The sequence below is a fragment of the Salvelinus namaycush genome, chromosome 11 (assembly GCF_016432855.1).
Source record: "Salvelinus namaycush isolate Seneca chromosome 11, SaNama_1.0, whole genome shotgun sequence".
Taxonomy (NCBI): Eukaryota; Metazoa; Chordata; class Actinopteri; order Salmoniformes; family Salmonidae; genus Salvelinus; species Salvelinus namaycush.
Genome location: NC_052317.1, coordinates 16,183,796 through 16,203,627, shown reverse-complemented (window position 1 = coordinate 16,203,627; position 19,832 = coordinate 16,183,796). Strand labels below are relative to the sequence as shown.

The following is a 19,832-nucleotide window of genomic DNA, read 5'->3' as shown; positions in this document are numbered from 1 at the left end:
AACAGTACCTCGCAGTCTCTACTATCGACCCAGTACGAACAGTACCTCGCAGTCTCTACTATCGACCCAATACGAACAGTACCTCGCAGTCTCTACTACTGACCCAATACGAACAGTACCTCGCAGTCTCTACTATCGACCCAATACGAACAGTACCTCGCAGTCTCTACTACTGACCCAATACGAACAGTACCTCGCAGTCTCTACTACTGACCCAATACGAACAGTACCTCGCAGTCTCTACTATCGACCCAATACGAACAGTACCTCGCAGTCTCTACTACTGACCCAATACGAACAGTACCTCGCAGTCTCTACTACTGACCCAATACGAACAGTACCTCGCAGTCTCTACTATCGACCCAATACGAACAGTACCTCGCAGTCTCTACTACTGACCCAATACGAACAGTACCTCGCAGTCTCTACTATCGACCCAATACGAACAGTACCTCGCAGTCTCTACTACTGACCCAATACGAACAGTACCTCGCAGTCTCTACTACTGACCCAATACGAACAGTACCTCGCAGTCTCTACTATCGACCCAATACGAACAGTACCTCGCAGTCTCTACTATCGACCCAATACGAACAGTACCTCGCAGTCTCTACTATCGACCCAATACAAACAGTACCTCGCAGTCTCTACTACTGACCCAATACGAACAGTACCTCGCAGTCTCTACTACTGACCCAATACGAACAGTACCTCGCAGTCTCTACTACTGACCCAATACGAACAGTACCTCGCAGTCTCTACTACTGACCCAATACGAACAGTACCTCGCAGTCTCTACTACTGACTGTTGTGGGTTGTTTTCACCACCTCAATATATCCGCTACATTTGTAGGCTGCAGACAGTTACTCAGCTAGTTATGATGATGTTATTGGTCTGGTTGGCTTCATACATATTGGATGCATCCCAATTGGCACCCTATCCCCTATATAGTGCATTACTTTTGACCACAGCCCCATTCAGGATATGGTGCCCTACTGTATGTAGGCGATATTTGGGACGCAAACACTGTGTTGTTGTTCGGATGTTTCTGCTGTACCTATGATATTGACTTGAGGCTTTAGGCCCTGTTTGGGGTTTTGTGTTGTAGCTGTTGGCTATGAGAGGAACATGGAGGTAAGTACTGGGGGTTGACAGCTGTGTAGGCTGAGGTCCAGGGCCACTCTCCCCCTCACTGACAGCTCTGCTCTTTATTCTCTACCTGGCATAGACATGCTCTAGACAGGCTCTAGACAGGCTCTAGACAGGCTCTACTGCTGCGGGCCAAGTGTGATGGCTGCCTGCTCCCAGTCAGCCAAAGAGCATTGCGGCTGCTCTAAGAGAAGTGGACTTCTCCTGTTTTGGGTTGGTTACATTTGGCATGTCCACTGAGTCTGTGGTATAGGCAGAACGGCCCATAGGACAGGAGCACCTTTCTGTAGCATTCGGGCGAGACAATATATCGTCTTTTAAGGTACACCAGTATGGATCCACATACCGGTATGGATTATTACAATGGTGTCTAAAGGTATTTTCATACAGTATATTTTATTTATATATTTTTTATTTATATTATATATATATATATGACATTGTGCGTTCTGATATTAATAAAATAAAAATGGATTATGTACGTATTGCTAGGTATTATTACTGCTCTGTTGGAGCTAGAAGCACCAGCATTTCGCCTGCACCTGCAATTCTGTGTACGCGACCAATGAACTTTGACATACCGATCCTGTCAAATACACAGAAAGACCGACACACTTATACGGTCTCTCAGGGCAATCAACACACATTAGCAGTTGCGTACCTAGTCATTCTCAGGGAAGACCACCCCCGTTGAGTGTGTGCCTGTGTGTGTGGACGAGTAATTATTTTGTGGCTGGGCCAAGTCTGTGCTTGCCAACACAGGTAGCAATTAGTACGGCGTGCGTAAGGGGAGCTTCACATTGCTTCACCACACACACACACACACACCTGGTAGTGTGGTGGGGTCATTCCCCACTAGGGATGGGTAACGTTAAGATTTTAACGTTATTATTACTCTTACCGATACTGCTTATCGATCCGGTACATTAACGGTGTTCTTATTGGTTATTTTTGTTTAAATTAACAACAGAATTAACATTGCTTTATTTTCTGATATTTTAAAATAAATAAAATAAAGAATGATTTACAGCAAAAGAAACAGCAATGTTTTGAACAAATCACTATTATAGACTCTGTTATGATGATGGAAATGTAAAACAAATGAAATAAACAATATTTTCCTGCAGAAGAAAAGACAGTGGTATAGAGCAACACGGGTGGGGCCTGCAGGTAGGCTGCAGAAGGACTAACACTTCTTAGCAGTTGTTCTGGAGACAGATCAACATATTTGCCTTTTCTGGCAGAAGTCGGGACCTCTCCTGGCTTATTGTGTTCCCTGCAGTCGAAAAGACCCTCTCACTAGGGGTGGAGGAGACTTGAGCACAGAGGTAGCTTGTTGCAATGTTTGTGAGGAGGGGCAGAGTAGCTCTCGTCTCCCACCACCACTACATCACAGGATCTTCAGCCATGGGGATGGAAGGCAGGCCTTTGTAGAGCTCGACCTCTAGGTCAACAAGCTCGGTGAGGGACGAGGTGTCCTGTTGGATCGTCAACCTCAACTCCCTGTCCTCTTCTGAGAACAGCTCCTCCAAGGCACTCCTTGTTTTGTACAATGGAGGGACTGTCTCCTCCTCCTCCTCCATTTCCTCTCCTTCTCCTTCAGACTCCTACTGTTGCTGGTGCTCTGTGTCTGTCTGCTCCTGCTCCTCTGACAGCCCTGGTGTTGCTCCTGTCACATTGTCCTCAACAGTTTCCTTCCTCAGCCTGTCCCAGGTGGCGTCACTCAACGGCCTCCCTTTAAATCTGGGGTCCATTGCTGTGGCCTCATGCAGGAAGGCCTCATCCTGATAGCGCCAGGAGAGGTTCTCCCACACCTTCTCTTTGATGGTTGCCGCAAACGTTGTATCTTCATGCTTCACAGTGAAGTTCTCTTCCAGTTTGTGGAGGATGAGTTTGATCTGTCCACAGGTGGTGTTCTTTTCACATGACTCACAGAGTGTGGATGTATAGAGGATTCTCATGAGCTGGACAAACTCCTCAGCCTTATGCAAGTCCTCGTTCTTTAGACGGTCCAGGTTGTCCTTGGCCATTGCTTTTCGCAGTCGTGGGTCCAAGGCTGCTGCTTGGATGGCTGGATACGGAATCCATGAATCTCTCTCTCATTAGATAGTGTTCCATCTGGTCTTGACATCAAGGATGAGTGGTATTGGAGGTATTGGAGGGAGGAGTGGGTTGGTTCATTGTAGCTGCAACTTTAACAAAAATGTTGCAAAATCTTTCAATGGGTGATTGATTTCCTGAACGCACCCATAGCTAAACATTCAGCTGGCTAATGGTTCCTTTTGATCAGGAACCCATGTTCTCATAATCTAGTTAACTCCGTGTGTGGGTTCTAGGCTGCATACATACCTAACGTAGATCAGACAACGAAAGATGAACTATGAGCTAGCCAGTCAAACTGTGCGCATTTCTCTGCCTGTACATGATGCACTTTTCAAAGATGTTTGGACAGATTGCTGGTATTTCCGCCCTTACAAGCAAAAGTCTTGTTGCACTTGTGGCAACGAGCATTGTCAGCATCGACACACTTTTGAACGTTTAGCTCTCTCCGCCATCGTCACTAATTAAGAGCGTGTACTGTAGCGTGTGAGAGACACAGGCTCCGTGTGAGAGAGATCTCTGTCTTCTGGATTGGGAATAGCGAGAAAGCATCATAGACAAATGTCTTCATCTTATTGGAAATTAGAATCGGTTGGTGAGATAAAATGCGCAAGATAACCTTTTTATGTCGCAATAATAAATAGGAAATGTATTTTCTTCTCCAGTACCCGAAAGCAGAACTGATAACGTCTGAGTTTGTTGATACTACGGTCTTCCATCATTTAGCCCCGGGGCCCGTTTAATACCGGGTTTCGGTACCGCGTCACTCCTCCCTAGTCACATGATGTCTGGGAAAGAAATAAAATGCAATTCTAACAGCCTGAGACAGTGTGGTGATTAGTATGTACGCTAAGTGTACCGTCAGTGGTTTTCATCCTTACCATGGGACCTAACTTACTCGTAGATATAACACTGATCCTCTGTCATAGTTTCAACTGGGATCGAATAGCCCTGGGAGGGTGACACATTCTGGACACAGGGGCCCTTGTCTAAACACACACACCATGTCCATGTGCCCTGCTTACCTCTGTATAATCACCATCAGATGGATCCCAGAGGGGAACAGTCTAGTTCTATTACGCAATATTATGGAACCCTTTGGGACCTGACTGTGGGAATGAGTCTCACGGACTCTGTACTGGGCACAGTACTTAGGAATTACTATATATATATATATATATGTATATATATATATCTATTTAGGAGTTATTAGAAGGACCATTCCATAAGTATGCACACACACACGTATACGCACGCACACACATCCCCGTCTGTCCTCTTACAGAGGGGTCTGTCAGTGGCGGTCTGCCGGCCTTCTCTAAACTGACTTTTGACCCCTGGCAGGTTTTACCAGTCATAAGAGTCTGTGCTGACCCCATGTCACAGAGACGTGTTATGAGGAATATCGCTTTACCTCTGCCTTTATTAGGGTACTGATGTAATGAGAGGGCGAGAGAGAGGAGGGAGAGTGGGGCAGGGTACAAATCGCCCTGGTCAGAAGGAGAACACTAATTAGGGGATAGGGTGCCATTTGGGAAGGGAGGTTAGTGCCTGTGTTGGACCTCTCTATGCCCTCTAGAGATTGTTAGTCTCTCCAGGGTGTCTGCTCTCTGTGCTGCTCTACAAAACCACAGGCTCCCAGGATTTAGCTGCTTTAATACACTGGAACAGACCAGGGCTCGGAGCAGGGTGGGCTATATAGAGCAGAATCAGACGTTCATAATACAAGGCAAGGTAGTGGGCCTTCCCAAATGGTGCCCAATTCCCTATATAGTGCACTACTTTTCAGCAGGGAATGGGGTGCGATTTGCAACGCAGACAGTATAGCCTACCTCCAGCGGACAGATGCCGCCATAGTAAGTCATTGTGACCTCAAACTCTGCCTGACCCCCCTCTGTTGTCTGTCTGTCGTGGCCAGTAGGGGATTGGAGTCCGAGGCGGGCTGTGTTAGGGCTACGGTTGGTTGCCTTTTGGCCTCGACTGTACTCCACAGTACATAGTGAATAAAATATGTAGTGTGGCTGCCTGCGTGTGACTGTACTGTTAATATCCTTTTTGAAGGATTTGTATCCTTCCTCACAGCACCGAACCCGTAACGCAAACCAGCTGAACACATCTGGCCTCAGAGTGATGGCTTGAATATCCTATTCAAACACCTGGAGGCGTTCTCGTCCCTGGAATTAATAAGGCCTCCGTAGGATAGGAAGCTTTGAAGATTCAGAAAAAGATGGAGTCATTCTCAGGGTGAAGGGAAACGCATGTTTATGGATGTAATGACCTCTGGATATGAAAGCCTGAATCATACAGTAGATCCGGTCATTGGTGGCGGTCAACTAGAATCAGACGTCAACTTGAATTCTTAACAGTTCGAGTTCCTCTTTCACTCGAACACCTCACGCTCTCTCTCTCTCTCTCTCTCTCTGTCTCACTCTCCTCTCTTTCAATTTAAGGGATTGATTGGCATGGGAAACATTCTTACATTGCCAAAGCAAGTGAAATAGATAATAAACAATAGAAAATTACCTGGAAACATTACACTTACAAAAGTTCTGAAAGAATAAAGACATTTCAAATGTCAAATGATGTATACAGTGTTGTAATGATGTGCAAACAGTTAAAGTACAAAAGGGACAATAAATAAACATAAATATGGGTTGTATTTACAATTGTGTTTGTTCTTCACTGGTTGCCCTTTTCTTGTGGCAACAGGTCACAAATCTTGCTGCTGTGATTGCACACTGTGGTATTTCACCCAGTAGATATGGGAGTTTATCAAAATCGGGTTTGTTTTCTAATTCTTTGTGGATCTGTGTAATCTGAGGGAACTATGTGTCTCTAATATGGTCATACATTGGGCAGGAGGTTAGGAAGTGCAGCTCAGTTTCCACCTCATTTTGTGGGCAGTGTGCACATAGCCTGCCTTTTCTTGAGAGCCATGTCTGCCTTCGGCGGCCTTTCTCAATAGCAAGGCTAAGCTCACTGTGTCTGTACATAGTCAAAGCTTTCCTTAATTTTGGGTCAGTCACAGTGGTCAGGTATTCTGCCACTGTGTACTCTCTGTTTTGGACCAAATAGCATTCTAGTTTGCACTGTTTTCTTTGTAAATTCTTTCCAATGTGTCAAGTAATTATCTTTTTGTTTTCTCATGATCTGGTTGGGTCTAATTGTGTTGCTGTCCTGGGTCTCGGTGGGGTCTGTTTGTGTTTGTGAACAGAGCCCCAGGACCAGCTTGCTTAGGGGGCTCTTCTCCAGGTTCATTTATCTGTAGGTGATGGCTTTGTTATGGAAGGTTTGGGAATTGTTTCCTTTTATGTGGTTGTAGAATTGAACGGCTCTTTTCTGGATTTTGATCATTAGCGGGTATCTCTCTCTCCTCTCTTTTCTCTCCCTCTCAATTCAAGGGGCTTTATTGGCATGGGAAACATATGTTAACATTGCCAAAGCAAGTGAAATAGATAATAAACAAAAGAGAAATAAACAATAAACATTACACTCACAGAAGTTCCAAAAGAATAAAGACATTTCAAATGTCATATTATGTATATATACAGTATTGTAACGATGTGCAAATAGTTAAAGTACAAAATGGAAAATACATAAATAAGGGTTGTATTTACAATGGTGTTTGTTCTTCACTGGTTGCCCTTTTCTTGTGGCAACAGGTCACAAATATTGCTGCTGTGATGGTACGCTGTGGTTATTGAAATCAGGTTTGTTTTCGAATTCTTTGTGAATCTATGTAATCTGAGGGAAATATGTCTCTCTAATATGGTCATACATTTGGCAGGAGGTTAGGAAGTGCAGCTCAGTTTCAACCTCATTTTGTGGGCAGTGTGCACATAGCCTGTCTTTTCTTGAGAGCCAGGTCTGCCTACGGCGGCCTTTCTCAATAGCAAGGCTTTGCTCACTGTACATAGTCAAAGCTTTCCTTCATTTTGGGTCAGTCACAGTGGTCAGGTATTCTGCCACTGTGTACTCTCTGTTTAGGGTCAAATAGCATTCTAGTTTGCTCTGTTTTTTGTTAATTCTTTCCAATGTGTCGAGAGACATTCTTTCCAATGTCTGTCTGTCTCTCTCTCTCTCTCTTTCATCTTCATATATATATAAATAGGCTATATGCAGGGAGATAGTATGCAAAAGACAAATGTCCGTTGCTCATGTAATGGTCAATAAAGTAACATTCGTCCCTCTCTCCGTCAGCTGGTGGCTGTGTATGATGAACAGGACCCTCACCATGGAGGCGACTGCACCAGCTCCACGGGAACCCAGAGCCCCGACCTGTTCGCCACCGAGCTCAACTCCAGCAACATGTCCGCTTTCCAGCCCTACCAGGCCGCCAGCGAGATAGAAGTCACTCCGTCCGCCCTTCGATCCAGTAAGTTCACAAATCAAACACCTGGGGGCGCGTTCAGCAGGGGGGGGGGGGACGTTTTGTAACATTCAGATATGCAAATATGTTACGTAGGACAAACATGTAGACCAAGGAATCACGTCGGCACTCTTCATGGCATTTCTATCTGCAGCGTTTGGCATCAGAACGTGGCACAAAGTTGCACTGGGTTCAAGGAACATATGCCATTGATGGTAATTACGTAGCAGACCGATAGATCTAATGTGAATATTCAGATAGTTTCCAATGTGGGAAGACTCTAGTGCTGTCAATTCTTTAGTCACATAAAATGATCACATGAATTGTTTTCGCCCTTTGGTCTGAGTGGGTACAGAAACATCAGGAAGAGGCCATTAACAAACATCAGTGTAAGTGGCCTTTTGGGTTGAAACTGTTGCGTGGGAGGGCTGTAACACTGAGGTCAGAATAGCATTATGTCTTCAACAGCAAACAAAGTGGCACATTATTCAAATATTAGATGTGCAGCACAGACAGAAGTGCAACACAGTTAAGGGATACTGCTAGATTCTGGCAATTAACTTGTTTTCGCACAATGACTTGAAGTCTATAGGTACAGTAGCATACACTAGTTAGCGTGGGCTCTCGAAACGACCTCTTATCTTCCTTCAAACTGCACGCAGAGACATACAAATGGTATCCAAGAGTTAATCTGACTCTCGGGAAGTAGATAAAAGAATCGTGTAGTATCCCGTTTAGCTCCTATATGCATGTCTAGCCTTGTCCAAAATCTCTCTGAATTGCTGCTTCACTGACACGAGTCCAATGAATGGACCACTCAAGAGAGACTGTAGCTAACACACCGTTTTTAAAGGTCTCTCCAAGGCTTCTGAAGACGCCAAGTGTCACATTCCCATATTCTGACTGGTGGGAACTGCAATGTAGCCGTTCCTAAGTGCTACTTCCACTGGCTCTTCTCCCTGCCTGTGCTCCGGAACATTGTGACACATCGCCATCAGAGTTCTGTTTATTACAAGCGCCTTCATCCAAACAGGAAACGTTAAGCAGGCGTCCCATGAGGTTCCACTGCTGCGTTGTGAGTGAGGCCACCAGGTTACCAGACGCGTGGGAAACATTTTCAGAGCTAGGAAGACTATGGGAGAATCTCAATTGCATTTCCCTGATTCCTCGCGTCCTCTGTCCTGAGAAGTTCAGAAGGGCGGGACCTCTGACCTTCTCATCCAATTGGTTTTGAGAAGGAGGCGAGGATGTGAGGAATCAAGGAAATGAAATTGACATTCTCCCTGTGTCTCTGTGTCTTACTCATGGGACAGGGCAGTACAGGGAGGGAGGATAGAACACTGTCCTAATCTCAGAGCTCTTGTTCCCAAAACCATCATTGCTAAAGTTGCACTTGAAAGCGCTTGTTGTTTACTGACTGGTAAATGTCATTTCATGTTAGGTCAGTTGAGTTCTATTTGTTGGCTAAACTGTCTTTAATTTTTGCCTCAACATACTTCTTGATGAGTAACAATGGCAGGTAGCCTAGCGTTTAGAGAGGCGGTCCGGGTCCCGGAGAGAGGGCTGCCAGTTTGAATCCAGGGTCCGATGTGAAAAATCTGTCGAAGTGAGCTGGCAACTGGAGGGTTGCTGGTTATAAATCCTAGATGCCATTGCCTGCCGTTGTGCACTTGAGCAAGGCAATTAAAACCCCACAACAGCAGCTCCCAGAGCACCCAGTGTGGCAACCCCCCGCACTTCTCCAAAACCTGTATTTGTCTTTCGTAGAGGTTGGGTTAAAAGCTGAAGTAAAAGTTCAGTTGGCTCTTGTGTACAATTGACCAGTAAAGTGAACTTAATCTTAAATGTGTGGAATGATGTGCTAAATGAATCTGTGTTTCAGTACATTATTATATGGTAAGCATTAGTATTAGCCACCTCTATATTTGGAGTCATAAGGTGATATCTCTCTAGGAACTGATCCACTGTCAGTATTGTGGAATAATTGTCATGATGAGGTCAGATTTGAATGGAGAGAGCTGATCAGAGAGCAGCACAGTATCAACACATGGTCTAACGACGGGTCCTAACCGCTGACTGACCAGCCTCCCAGACTCCAACTCCCAGAGGCTACGTAGAGGACCCTGTGCAGATGAATTCAATTCATAGTTTCGCAAGCTATAGAGATTTCACGTTGGGCCCTGTTAAAAAAGATTCCAATTCAGACGCTGGCATTTCATTCAATGTTAATTATAGTTAGGAGAGATTCAAATGTATTTCTCTGACAGGGTATAAATTGGAGCCCTGGTTGGTATAATTATGCAGAACTTTAGTCATTATAGCATATGATCTATTCAAAAAAAATCTAATTAGGAGTTGGATGACCTGCTCATTGCAATCTAATGTGAAACCGCTCCCAGGCTACTGGATCAATCACTTACCTCCTACAGATCATTACTGAGAATAGCCCTAATAATGGCCCTAATAATAGCCCTAATAATGGCCCTAATAATAGCCCTAATAATTTACAGCTGTAATAGTGGTGGACTCTAAATAATCATTCCTGTTATTTATTTTGCTGATGTGTGTTTTGATAACACTGGGTATCCGGGCTGCAATAGCTATAAGCTCTAATCACACACACACCTCATTAAGAATAGGCAAATTATTACTGTAAGGAGGAAATTGGCCAGAAAAACCAACCTAGATGTAATCATGTAGCAGAAAATGAAGACCATTTGAATATTGACCAATGCACAGAACTAATGAAGTGACAAAGGAGGTGACAAACAATTTGCTAATGTCATGTAGGAGCCTGGTAAGATCTGATAAACCCAGTCAAACTCAGGTGTTTGGTGGAGTGATGGGCGTAAGTAAGTACATACTTCCCCAGATGCACTCCTTTTGAGCCCGTCTCCCTCTTCTCCTCCATCTCTATTCACTTCTCTCTCTCCTCCAGATATGCCCCTCCATGTGCGTCGCAGCAGTGACCCGGCCCTGGCGACGATCAACGGGCCTTTCAGCGACCCCCGCGTGACCCTTCCGCCGGAGAAACCGTCCAGGAAGAACCCCACCCGCTGGTCCACCACGGCTGGCTTCCTCAAACCACGGCGCTCTGTTGGAGGCACCGGCACTGGCACCAATAGCCTGGAGAGAAAGGTAGCCAATGATCAAACATCTCTTATCTCTGCAGTTGAACAGTTTCAAGTGATGGTCCCCTGTATCTTCAGTGTATGACATTAGCTACCTGTATCCTCTCTCAGGCTTTTCTATTTAGCTCAGTAAAATCATATAAATTGTTGCATGTTGCATTTATATTTTTGTTCGGTATGTATGTACAGTTGAAGTCGGAAGTTTACATACACTTAGGTTGGAGTCATTATAACTCGTTTTCAACCACTCCACAAATGTCTTGTTAACAAACTATAGTTTTGACAAGTCGGTTAGGACATCTACTTTGTGCATGACACAAGTCATTTTTCCAACAATTGTTTACAGACAGATTATTTCACTTATAATTCACTGTATCACAATTCCACTGGGTCAGAAGTTTACATACACTAAGTTGACTGTGCCTTTAAACAGCTTGGAAAATTCCAGAAAATGATGTCATGGCTTTAGGAGCTTCTGTTAGGCTAATTGACATCATTTGAGTCAATTGGAGGTGTACCTGCGGATGTATTTCAAGGCCTACCTTCAAACTCAGTGCCTCTGCTTGACGTCATGGGAAAATCAAAAGAAATCAGCCAAGACCTCAGAAAAAAATTGTAGACCTCCACAAGTCTGGTTCATCCTTGGGAGCAATTTCCAAATGCCTGAAGGTACCACATTCATCTGTACATACAATAGTACGCAAGTATAAACACCCATGGGACAACGCAACCGTCATACCGCTCAGGAAGGACGCGTTCTGTCTCCTAGAGATGAACGTACTTTGGTGCGAAAAGTGCATGTCAATCCCAGAACAACAGCAAAGGACCTTGTGAAGATGATGGAGGAAACGGGTACAAAAGTATCTATATCCACAGTAAAATGGATATATATATATATATATATATATATATATATATATATATATATATATATATATATATATATATATATCCAATATCGACATAACCCGAAAGGCCGCTCAGCAAGGAAGAAGCCACTGCTCCAAAACCACCATAAAAAAGCCAGACTACGGTTTGCAACTGCACATGGGGACAAAGATCGTACTTTTTGGAGAAATGTCCTCTGGACTGATGAAACAAAAATAGAACTGTTTGGCCATAATGACCATTGTTATGTTTGGAGGAAAAAGGGGGAGGCTTGCAAGCCAAAGAACACCATCCCAACCGTGAAGCACGGGGGTGGCAGCATCATGTTGTGGGGGTGCTTTGCTGCAGGAGGGACTGGTGCACTTCACAAAATAGCATCATAAAGGAGGAAAATTATGTGGATATATTGAAGCAACATCTCAAGACATCAGTCAATGATTTAAAAACACCAACTGGGACAAGTTCTTCCAGTTTAAATATCAAGGCACAAGGCGAGACCCAGATGGTTGGAGTGAGTCTTGGAATGTTTATTAATCCAAAAAGAGGTAGGCAAGAGAATGGTCGTGTACAGGCAAAAGGTCAAAGCCACTTCCGTCCAATAGGTACCGAAGGGCAGGCAGATTCAAGATCTGGGCAGGCAGGATGATCAGGCAGGTGGGAAAGTAGTCCAGAGTCAGGCAGAGGTCAAAAACCGGGAAGACTAGCAAAAGAGAATAGAAAAGGAGTACGGGGGAAAAAACGCTGGTTGACTTGACTAACATACAAGACGAACTGGCACAGAGAGACAGGAAACACAGGGATAAATACACTGGGGGAAATAAGTGACACCTGGAGGGGGTGGAGACAATCACAGGGACAGGTGAAACAGATCAGGGCGTGACAGTAAATGTAGGGGGTGCGTACTGGCGGCAAAGAAGTCAGGCGCAGGAGAGCAAAAACTGATCAGTCAGGAAGTTAAAGCTTGGTCGCAAATGGGTTTTCCAAATGGACAATGACCCCAAACATACTTCCAAAGTTGTGGCAAAATGGCTTCAGGACAAGAAAGTCAAGGTATTGGAGTGGCCATCACAAAGCCCTGACCTCAATCCCATAGAAAATGTGTGGGCAGAACTGAAAAAGTGTGTGCGAGCAAGAAGACCTACAAACCTGACTCAGTTTCGCTGGCTCTGTCAGGAGGAATGGGCCAAAATCCACCCAACTTATTGTTGGAAGCTTGTGGAAGGCTACCCAAAACGTTTGACCCAAGTCCCCATTAGCTGCCAAAGCAGCAGCTACTCTTCCTGGGGTCCAGCAAAATTATGGCAGTTTATACAATTTTAAAACATTACAATACATTCACAGATTCACAGATTTCACAACATACTGTGTGCCCTCAGGCCCCTACTCCACCACTACCACATCTCTACAGTACTAAATCCGTGTATGTATAATGTGTATGTTATCGTGTGTGATTGCGCGTGTGCATGTGTCTGTGCCAATGTTTGTGTTGCTTCACAGTCCCCGCTGTTCCATAAGGTGTTTTTTAATCTGCTTTTTAAAACTAATTTTACTGCTTGCGTCAGTTTCTTGATGTGGAATAGAGTTCCTTGTAGTCATGGTTCTATGTAGTACTGTGTGCCTCCCATAGTCTATTCTGGACTCGGGGACTGTGAAGAGACCTCTTGTGGCATGTCTTGTGGGGGTATGCATGGGTGTCTGAGCTGTGTGGCAGTAGTTTAGACAGACAGCTCGGTGCATTCATCATGTCATTACCTCTCACAAATAAAAGTTGTGATGAAGTCAATCTCTCCTCCACTTTCAGCCAGGAGAGATTGACATGCATATTATTAATATTAGCTCTCTGTGTACATCCAAGGGCCAGCCGTGCTGCCCTGTTCTGAGCCAATTGCAATTTTCCCTAAGTCCTTTTTTGTGGCACCTGACCACACTACTGAACAGTAGTCGAGGTGTGACAAAACTAGGGCCTGTAGGACCTTCCTTGTTGATAGTGTTGTTAAGAAGGCAGAGCATCGCTTTATTATAGACAGACTTCTCCACATATTAGCTACTACTGCATCAATATGTTTTCACCATGACAGTTTACAATCTAGCATTACTCCAAGCAGTTTAGTCATCTGAAATTGCTCAATTTCCACATTATTTATTATAAGATTTAGTTGAGGTTTAGGGTTTAGTGAGTGTTTTGTTCCAAATAAAATTATTTAAGTTTTAGAAATATTTAGGGCTAACTTATTCCTTGCCACCTACTCTAAAACTGACTGCAGCTCTTTGTTGCGTGTTGCAGTCATTTCAGTCGCTGTAGTAGCTGACGTGTATAGTGTTGAGTTATCCGCATACATAGACACTCTGGCTTTACTCAAATTCAGTGGCATGTCATTAGTAAAAATTGAAAAAAGCAAGGGGCCTAAACAGCTTCCCTGGGGAATTCCTGTTCTAACTGGATTATATTTGAGAGGCTTCCATTAAAGAACACCCTCTGTGTTCTGTTAGACAAGTAACTCTTTATCCACATTATAGCAGGGGGTGTAAAGCCATAACACATGTTTTTCCAGCAGCAGACTATGATCGATAATGTCAAAAGCTGCACTGAAGTCTAACAAGACAGCCCACACAATCAATTTATCATCAATTTCTCTCAGCCAATCATCAGTCATTTGTGTAAGTGCTGTTCTTGTTGAGTGTCCTTCCCTATAAACAAATTCTGTTGTCAATTTGTTTACTTTGATATAGCATTGTATCTGGTCAAACACAATTTTTCCCAGAAGTTGTCTGAGGGTTGGTAACAGGCTGATTGGTCGGCTATTTGAGCCAGTGAATGGGGCTTTACTATTCTTGGGTAGCGGAATAACGTTAGCTTCCCTCCAGGCCTGAGGGCACACGCTCTCTAGTAGGCTTAAATTGAAGATTTGGCAAATAGGAGTGGCTTTGCGTTTGCCAAAAGGCAGCTATGGACTCTCAGACCATGAGAAAAAATATTATCTTGTCTGATGAAACCAAGATTGAACTCTGGTCTGAATTGCAAGCGTTACGTCTGGAGTAAACCTGGCACCATCCCCACGGTGAAGCATGGTGGTGGCATTTTTTTATTTTTTATTTCACCTTTATTTAACCAGGTAGGCAAGTTAAGAACACGTTCTCATTTACAATTGCGACCTGGCCAAGATAAAGCAAAGCAGTTTGACACATACAACAACACATAGTTACACATGGAGTAAAACAAACATACAGTCAATAATACAGTGAAAAATAAGTCTATATACAATGTGAGCAAGTGAGGTGAGTAAAGGGAGGTGAAGGCAAACAAAATATATATATAAATAAATAAAAATATAAAAAAGGCCATGGTGGCGAAGTAAATACAATATAGCAAGTAAAAACACTGGAATGGTTGGTTTGCAGTGGAAGAATGTGCAAAGTAGAGAGAGAAATAATGGGGTGCAAAGGAGCAAAATAAATAAATACAGTAGGTAAAGAGGTAGTTGATTGGGCTAAATTATAGATGGACTATGTACAGGTGCAGTAATCTGAGCTGCTCTGACAGCTGGTGCTTAAAGCTAGTGAGGGAGATAAGTGTTTCCAGTTTCAGAGATTTTTGTAGTTCGTTCCAGTCATTGGCAGCAGAGAACTGGAAGGAGAGGCGGCCAAAGGAAGAATTGGTTTTGGGGGTGACCAGAGAGATATACCTGCTGGAGCGCGTGCTACAGGTAGGTGCTGCTATGGTGACCAGCGAGCTGAGATAAGGGGGGACTTTACATAGCAGGGTCTTGTAGATGACCTGGAGCCAGTAGGTTTGGCGACGAGTATGAAGCGAGGGCCAGGCAACGAGAGTGTACAGGTCGCAGTGGTGGGTAGTATATGGGGCTTTGGTGACAAAACGGATGGCACTGTGATAGACTGCATCCAATTTATTGAGTAGAGGCGATTTTGTAAATGACATCACCGAAGTCGAGGATTGGTAGGATGGTCAGTTTTACGAGGGTATGTTTGGCAGCATGAGTGAAGGATGCTTTGTTGCGGAATAGGAAGCCAATTCTAGATTTAACTTTGGATTGGAGATGCTTATTGTGAGTCTGGAAGGAGAGTTTACAGTCTAACCAGACACCTAGGTATTTGTAGTTGTCCACATATTCTAAGTCAGAGCCGTCCAGAGTAGTGATGTTGGACAGGCAGGCAGGTGCAGGCAGCGATCGGTTGAAGAGCATGCATTTAGTTTTACTTGTATTTAAGAGCAATTGGAGGCCACGGAAGGAGAGTTGTATGGCATTGAAGCTCGCCTGGAGGGTTGTTAACACAGTGTCAAAAGAAGGGCCAGAAGTATGCAGAATAGTGTCGTCTGCGTAGAGGTGGATCAGAGACTCACCAGCAGCAAGAGCGACATCATTGATGTATACAGAGAAGAGAGTCGGTCCAAGAATTGAACCCTGTGGCACCCCCATAGAGACTGCCAGAGGCCCGGACAACAGACCCTCCGATTTGACACACTGAACTCGATCAGAGAAGTAGTTGGTGAACCAGGCGAGGCAATCATTAGAGAAACCAAGGCTGTCGAGTCTGCCGATGAGGATGTGATGATTGACAGAATCAAAAGCCTTGGCCAGGTCAATGAATACGGCTGCACAGTATTGTTTCTTATCGATGGCGGTTAAGATATCGTTTATGACCTTGAGCGTGGCTGAGGTGCACCCATGACCAGCTCTGAAACCAGATTGCATAGCGGAGAAGGTATGGTGGGATTCGAAATGGTCGGTAATCTGTTTGTTGACTTGGCTTTCGAAGACCTTAGAAAGGCAGGGTAGGATAGATATAGGTCTGTAGCTGTTTGGGTCAAGAGTGTCCCCCCCTTTGAAGAGGGGGATGACCGCAGCTGCTTTCCAATCTTTGGGATTCTCAGACGACACGAAAGAGAGGTTGAAAAGGCTAGTAATAGGGGTGGCAACAATTTCAGCAGATAGTTTTAGAAAGAAAGGGTCCAGATTATCTAGCCCGGCTGATTTGTAAGGGTCCAGATTTTGCAGCTCTTTCAGAACATCAGCTGACTGTATTTGGGAGAAAGAGAAATGGGGAAGGCTTGGGCGAGTAGCTGAGGGGAGGGCAGTGCTGTTGACCGGGGTAGGGGTAGCCAGGTGGAAAGCATGGCCAGCTGTAGAAAAATGCTTATTGAAATTCTCAATTATAGTGGATTTGTCGGTGGTGACAGTGTTTCCTATCTTCAGTGCAGTTGGAAGCTGGGAGGAGGTGTTCTTATTCTCCATGGACTTTACAGTGTCTCGGAACCTTTTTGAGTTTGTGTTGCAGGAAGCAAATATCTGCTTGAAAAAGCTAGCCTTGGCTTTTCTAACTGCCTGTGTATATTGGTTTCTAGCTTCCCTGAAAAGTTGCATATCACGGGGGCTGTTCGATGCTAATGCAGAACGCCATAGGATGTTTTTGTGTTGGTTAAGGGCAGTCAGGTCTGGAGAGAACCAAAGGCTATATCTGTTCCTGATCCTAAATTTCTTGAATGGGGCATGCTTATTTAAGATGGTGAGGAAGGCATTTAAAAAAAAATAACCAGGCATCCTCTACTGACGGGATGAGATCAATATCCTTCCAGGATACCCCGGCCAGGTCGATTAGAAAGGCCTGCTCGCTGAAGTGTTTCAGGGAGCGTTTGACAGTGATGAGTGGAGGTCGTTTGACCGCTGACCCATTACGGATGCAGGCAATGAGGCAGTGATCGCTGAGATCTTGGTTGAAAACAGCAGAGGTGTATTTGGAGGGCAAGTTGGTTAGGATGATATCTATGAGGGTACCCGTGTTTACGGATTTGGGGTGGTACCTGGTAGGTTCATTGATAATTTGTGTGAGATTGAGGGCATCAAGCTTAGATTGTAGGATGGCTGGGGTGTTAAGCATGTTCCAATTTAGGTCGCCTAGCAGCACGAGCTCTGAAGATAGATGGGGGGCAATCAGTTCACATATGGTGTCCAGAGCACAGCTGGGGGCAGAGGGTGGTCTATAGCAGGCATCATCATGCTGTGGGGATGTTTTTCAGCGGCTGGGACTGGGAGACTAGTCAGGATCAAGGGAAAGATGAACGGAGAAAAGTACAGAGATCACTGATGAAAATCTGCTCCAATGCGCTCAGGACCTCTGACTGGGACAAAGGTTCACCTTCCTACAGGACAACGACCCTAAGCACACAGCCAAGACAACGTATGAGTGGCTTCGGGACAAGTTTCTGAATGTCCTTGAGTGGCCCAGCCAGAGCCCAGACTTGAACCCGATCAAACATCTCTGGAGAGACCTGAAAATAGCCTTGCAGCGACTCTCCCCATCTAACCTGAAAGAGCTTGAGAGGATCTGCAGAGAATAATGAGAGAAACTCCTCAAATACAGGTGTGCCAATCTTGTAGCGTCATACCCAAGAAGTCTTGATGCTGTAATCGCAGCAAAAGGTCATTCAACAAAGTACTGATTACAGGGTCTGAATACTTGTAAATGTGATATGTTTTTTTATTATTATTTGCAAAAAAAATCTAAAAACCTGTTTTTGCTTTGCCATTATGCGGTATTGTGTGTAGCTTGATGAGGAGGAAAAAACTATTTAATCCATTTTAGAATAAGACTATAACGGAGCAAAATGCAGAAAAGGTCAAGGGGTTTGAACACTTCCCAAATGCACTGAAAAGGGTATAGGGTGACATTTGGGACGCAGACTATGCCATTGATGTACCCACTTTAACATATTCCTTCTGGTGTGTGTGTGTCATATTTGTCATGGAGCTGAGAGATACTTCCAGGAAGTTGTAGTACACTCCCCTGGTCATGACAAATGAGCCAGTAATATTCCACAACGATACAACCTGCTATGTTTAATTTAAACGTGTGCAGTCGTTAGGTAGCCTGGTCCCAGGATGTTATCCTGAAGGTTTACAGCATTGAGATCCATAGTTGAGGTCATTATACTTATCTAAAGCCTGTGTCTTTAGGGAATGGTTTCCCAGACACGGATTAAGCCTAGGATAATCTCCATTGAAAATGTTTTTTTTTAGTCCAGCACTAGGAATAATCTGGGAAACCTTCCCCTTAGAGTCTTCCTTGTTCCTGTGTCTGTCCAGGGTAATGGTCCGGACACGTACCGTAGTCTCCCCCGGGATGCAGGCACCTGTGCCAACCAGAGAGAGTTCCAGAGAGAGACGGCCCGCTCCTCCTTGAGCGCCAACCACCCCATGGTAGACCGCTGGCTGGAGAGACGGGAGCAGGTAGAACCACACGCGCGCATGCAACAGACACACACACACACAACCATACACGCACAAGACACACACGTGGACACACACACTGCACATGTCACGCAAACCTGGTATTACCAGCCACATTTTACATTACAGACATGTGAGTAATCGTCTCTAAACATCTGCCTGAGTGTGTTACAGACTCAGAGAAGAACCAGACCTGTTGTATTTTCACCAGACATCCAGACTTCAGACATGCGTCTCAAATGGCACCCTATTTCCTGCAATACTTTTGACCAGAGGCCTAGATGAGCACTGGTCAAAAGTAGTGCACTTTAAAGGTAATAGGGTGTGACTTTGGGCAGATACTTGGTAGAGCAGGTTGAAAGGGAGAAGGAAGGAGTCAAAGGTCTTCCACATGTCAGCCTCTAAAGATTAAAGGCACAGCTAAAGTATTCTCCCTCTCCGCTGCCTCTCCCTCTCCGCTGCCTCTCCCTCTCCGCTGCCTCTCCCTCTCCGCTGCCTCTCCCTCTCCACTGCTTCTCCGCTGCCTCTCCTCTCCGCTGCCTCTCCCTCTCCGCTGCCTCTCCCTCTCCGCTGCCTCTCCCTCTCCGCTGCCTCTCCCTCTCCGCTGCCTCTCCCTCTCAGCTGCCTCTCCCTCTCAGCTGCCTCTCCCTCTCCGCTGCCTCTCCTCTCCGCTGCCTCTCCGCTGCCTCTCCTCTCCGCTGCCGCTGCCTCTCCCTCTCAGCTGCCTCTCCCTCTCAGCTGCCTCTCCCTCTCAGCTGCCTCTCCCTCTCAGCTGCCTCTCCCTCTCAGCTGCCTCTCCTCTCCGCTTCCTCTCCGCTGCCTCTCCCTCTCTGCTGCCTCTCCACTGCCTCTCCCTCTCTGCTGCCTCTCCGCTGCCTCTCCTCTCCGCTGCCTCTCCCTCTCCGCTGCCTCTCCCTCTCCGCTGCCTCTCCCTCTCCTCTCCCTCTCCG

General features: G+C 45.2%; 1 protein-coding gene across 1 annotated transcript in view; it reads left to right on the top strand.

Moving 5' to 3' along the window:
- The window catches only part of LOC120055864 (partitioning defective 3 homolog), a 248,842-nt gene that overhangs the window by 86,552 nt on the left and 142,458 nt on the right, over nt 1–19,832 (top strand). The window contains exons 3-5 of the mRNA XM_039003891.1: nt 7,451–7,625; nt 10,558–10,757; nt 18,739–18,882. Of these exons, the coding sequence (XP_038859819.1) occupies nt 7,451–7,625; nt 10,558–10,757; nt 18,739–18,882 (519 nt within the window). The remainder of the gene's footprint in view (nt 1–7,450; nt 7,626–10,557; nt 10,758–18,738; nt 18,883–19,832) is intronic.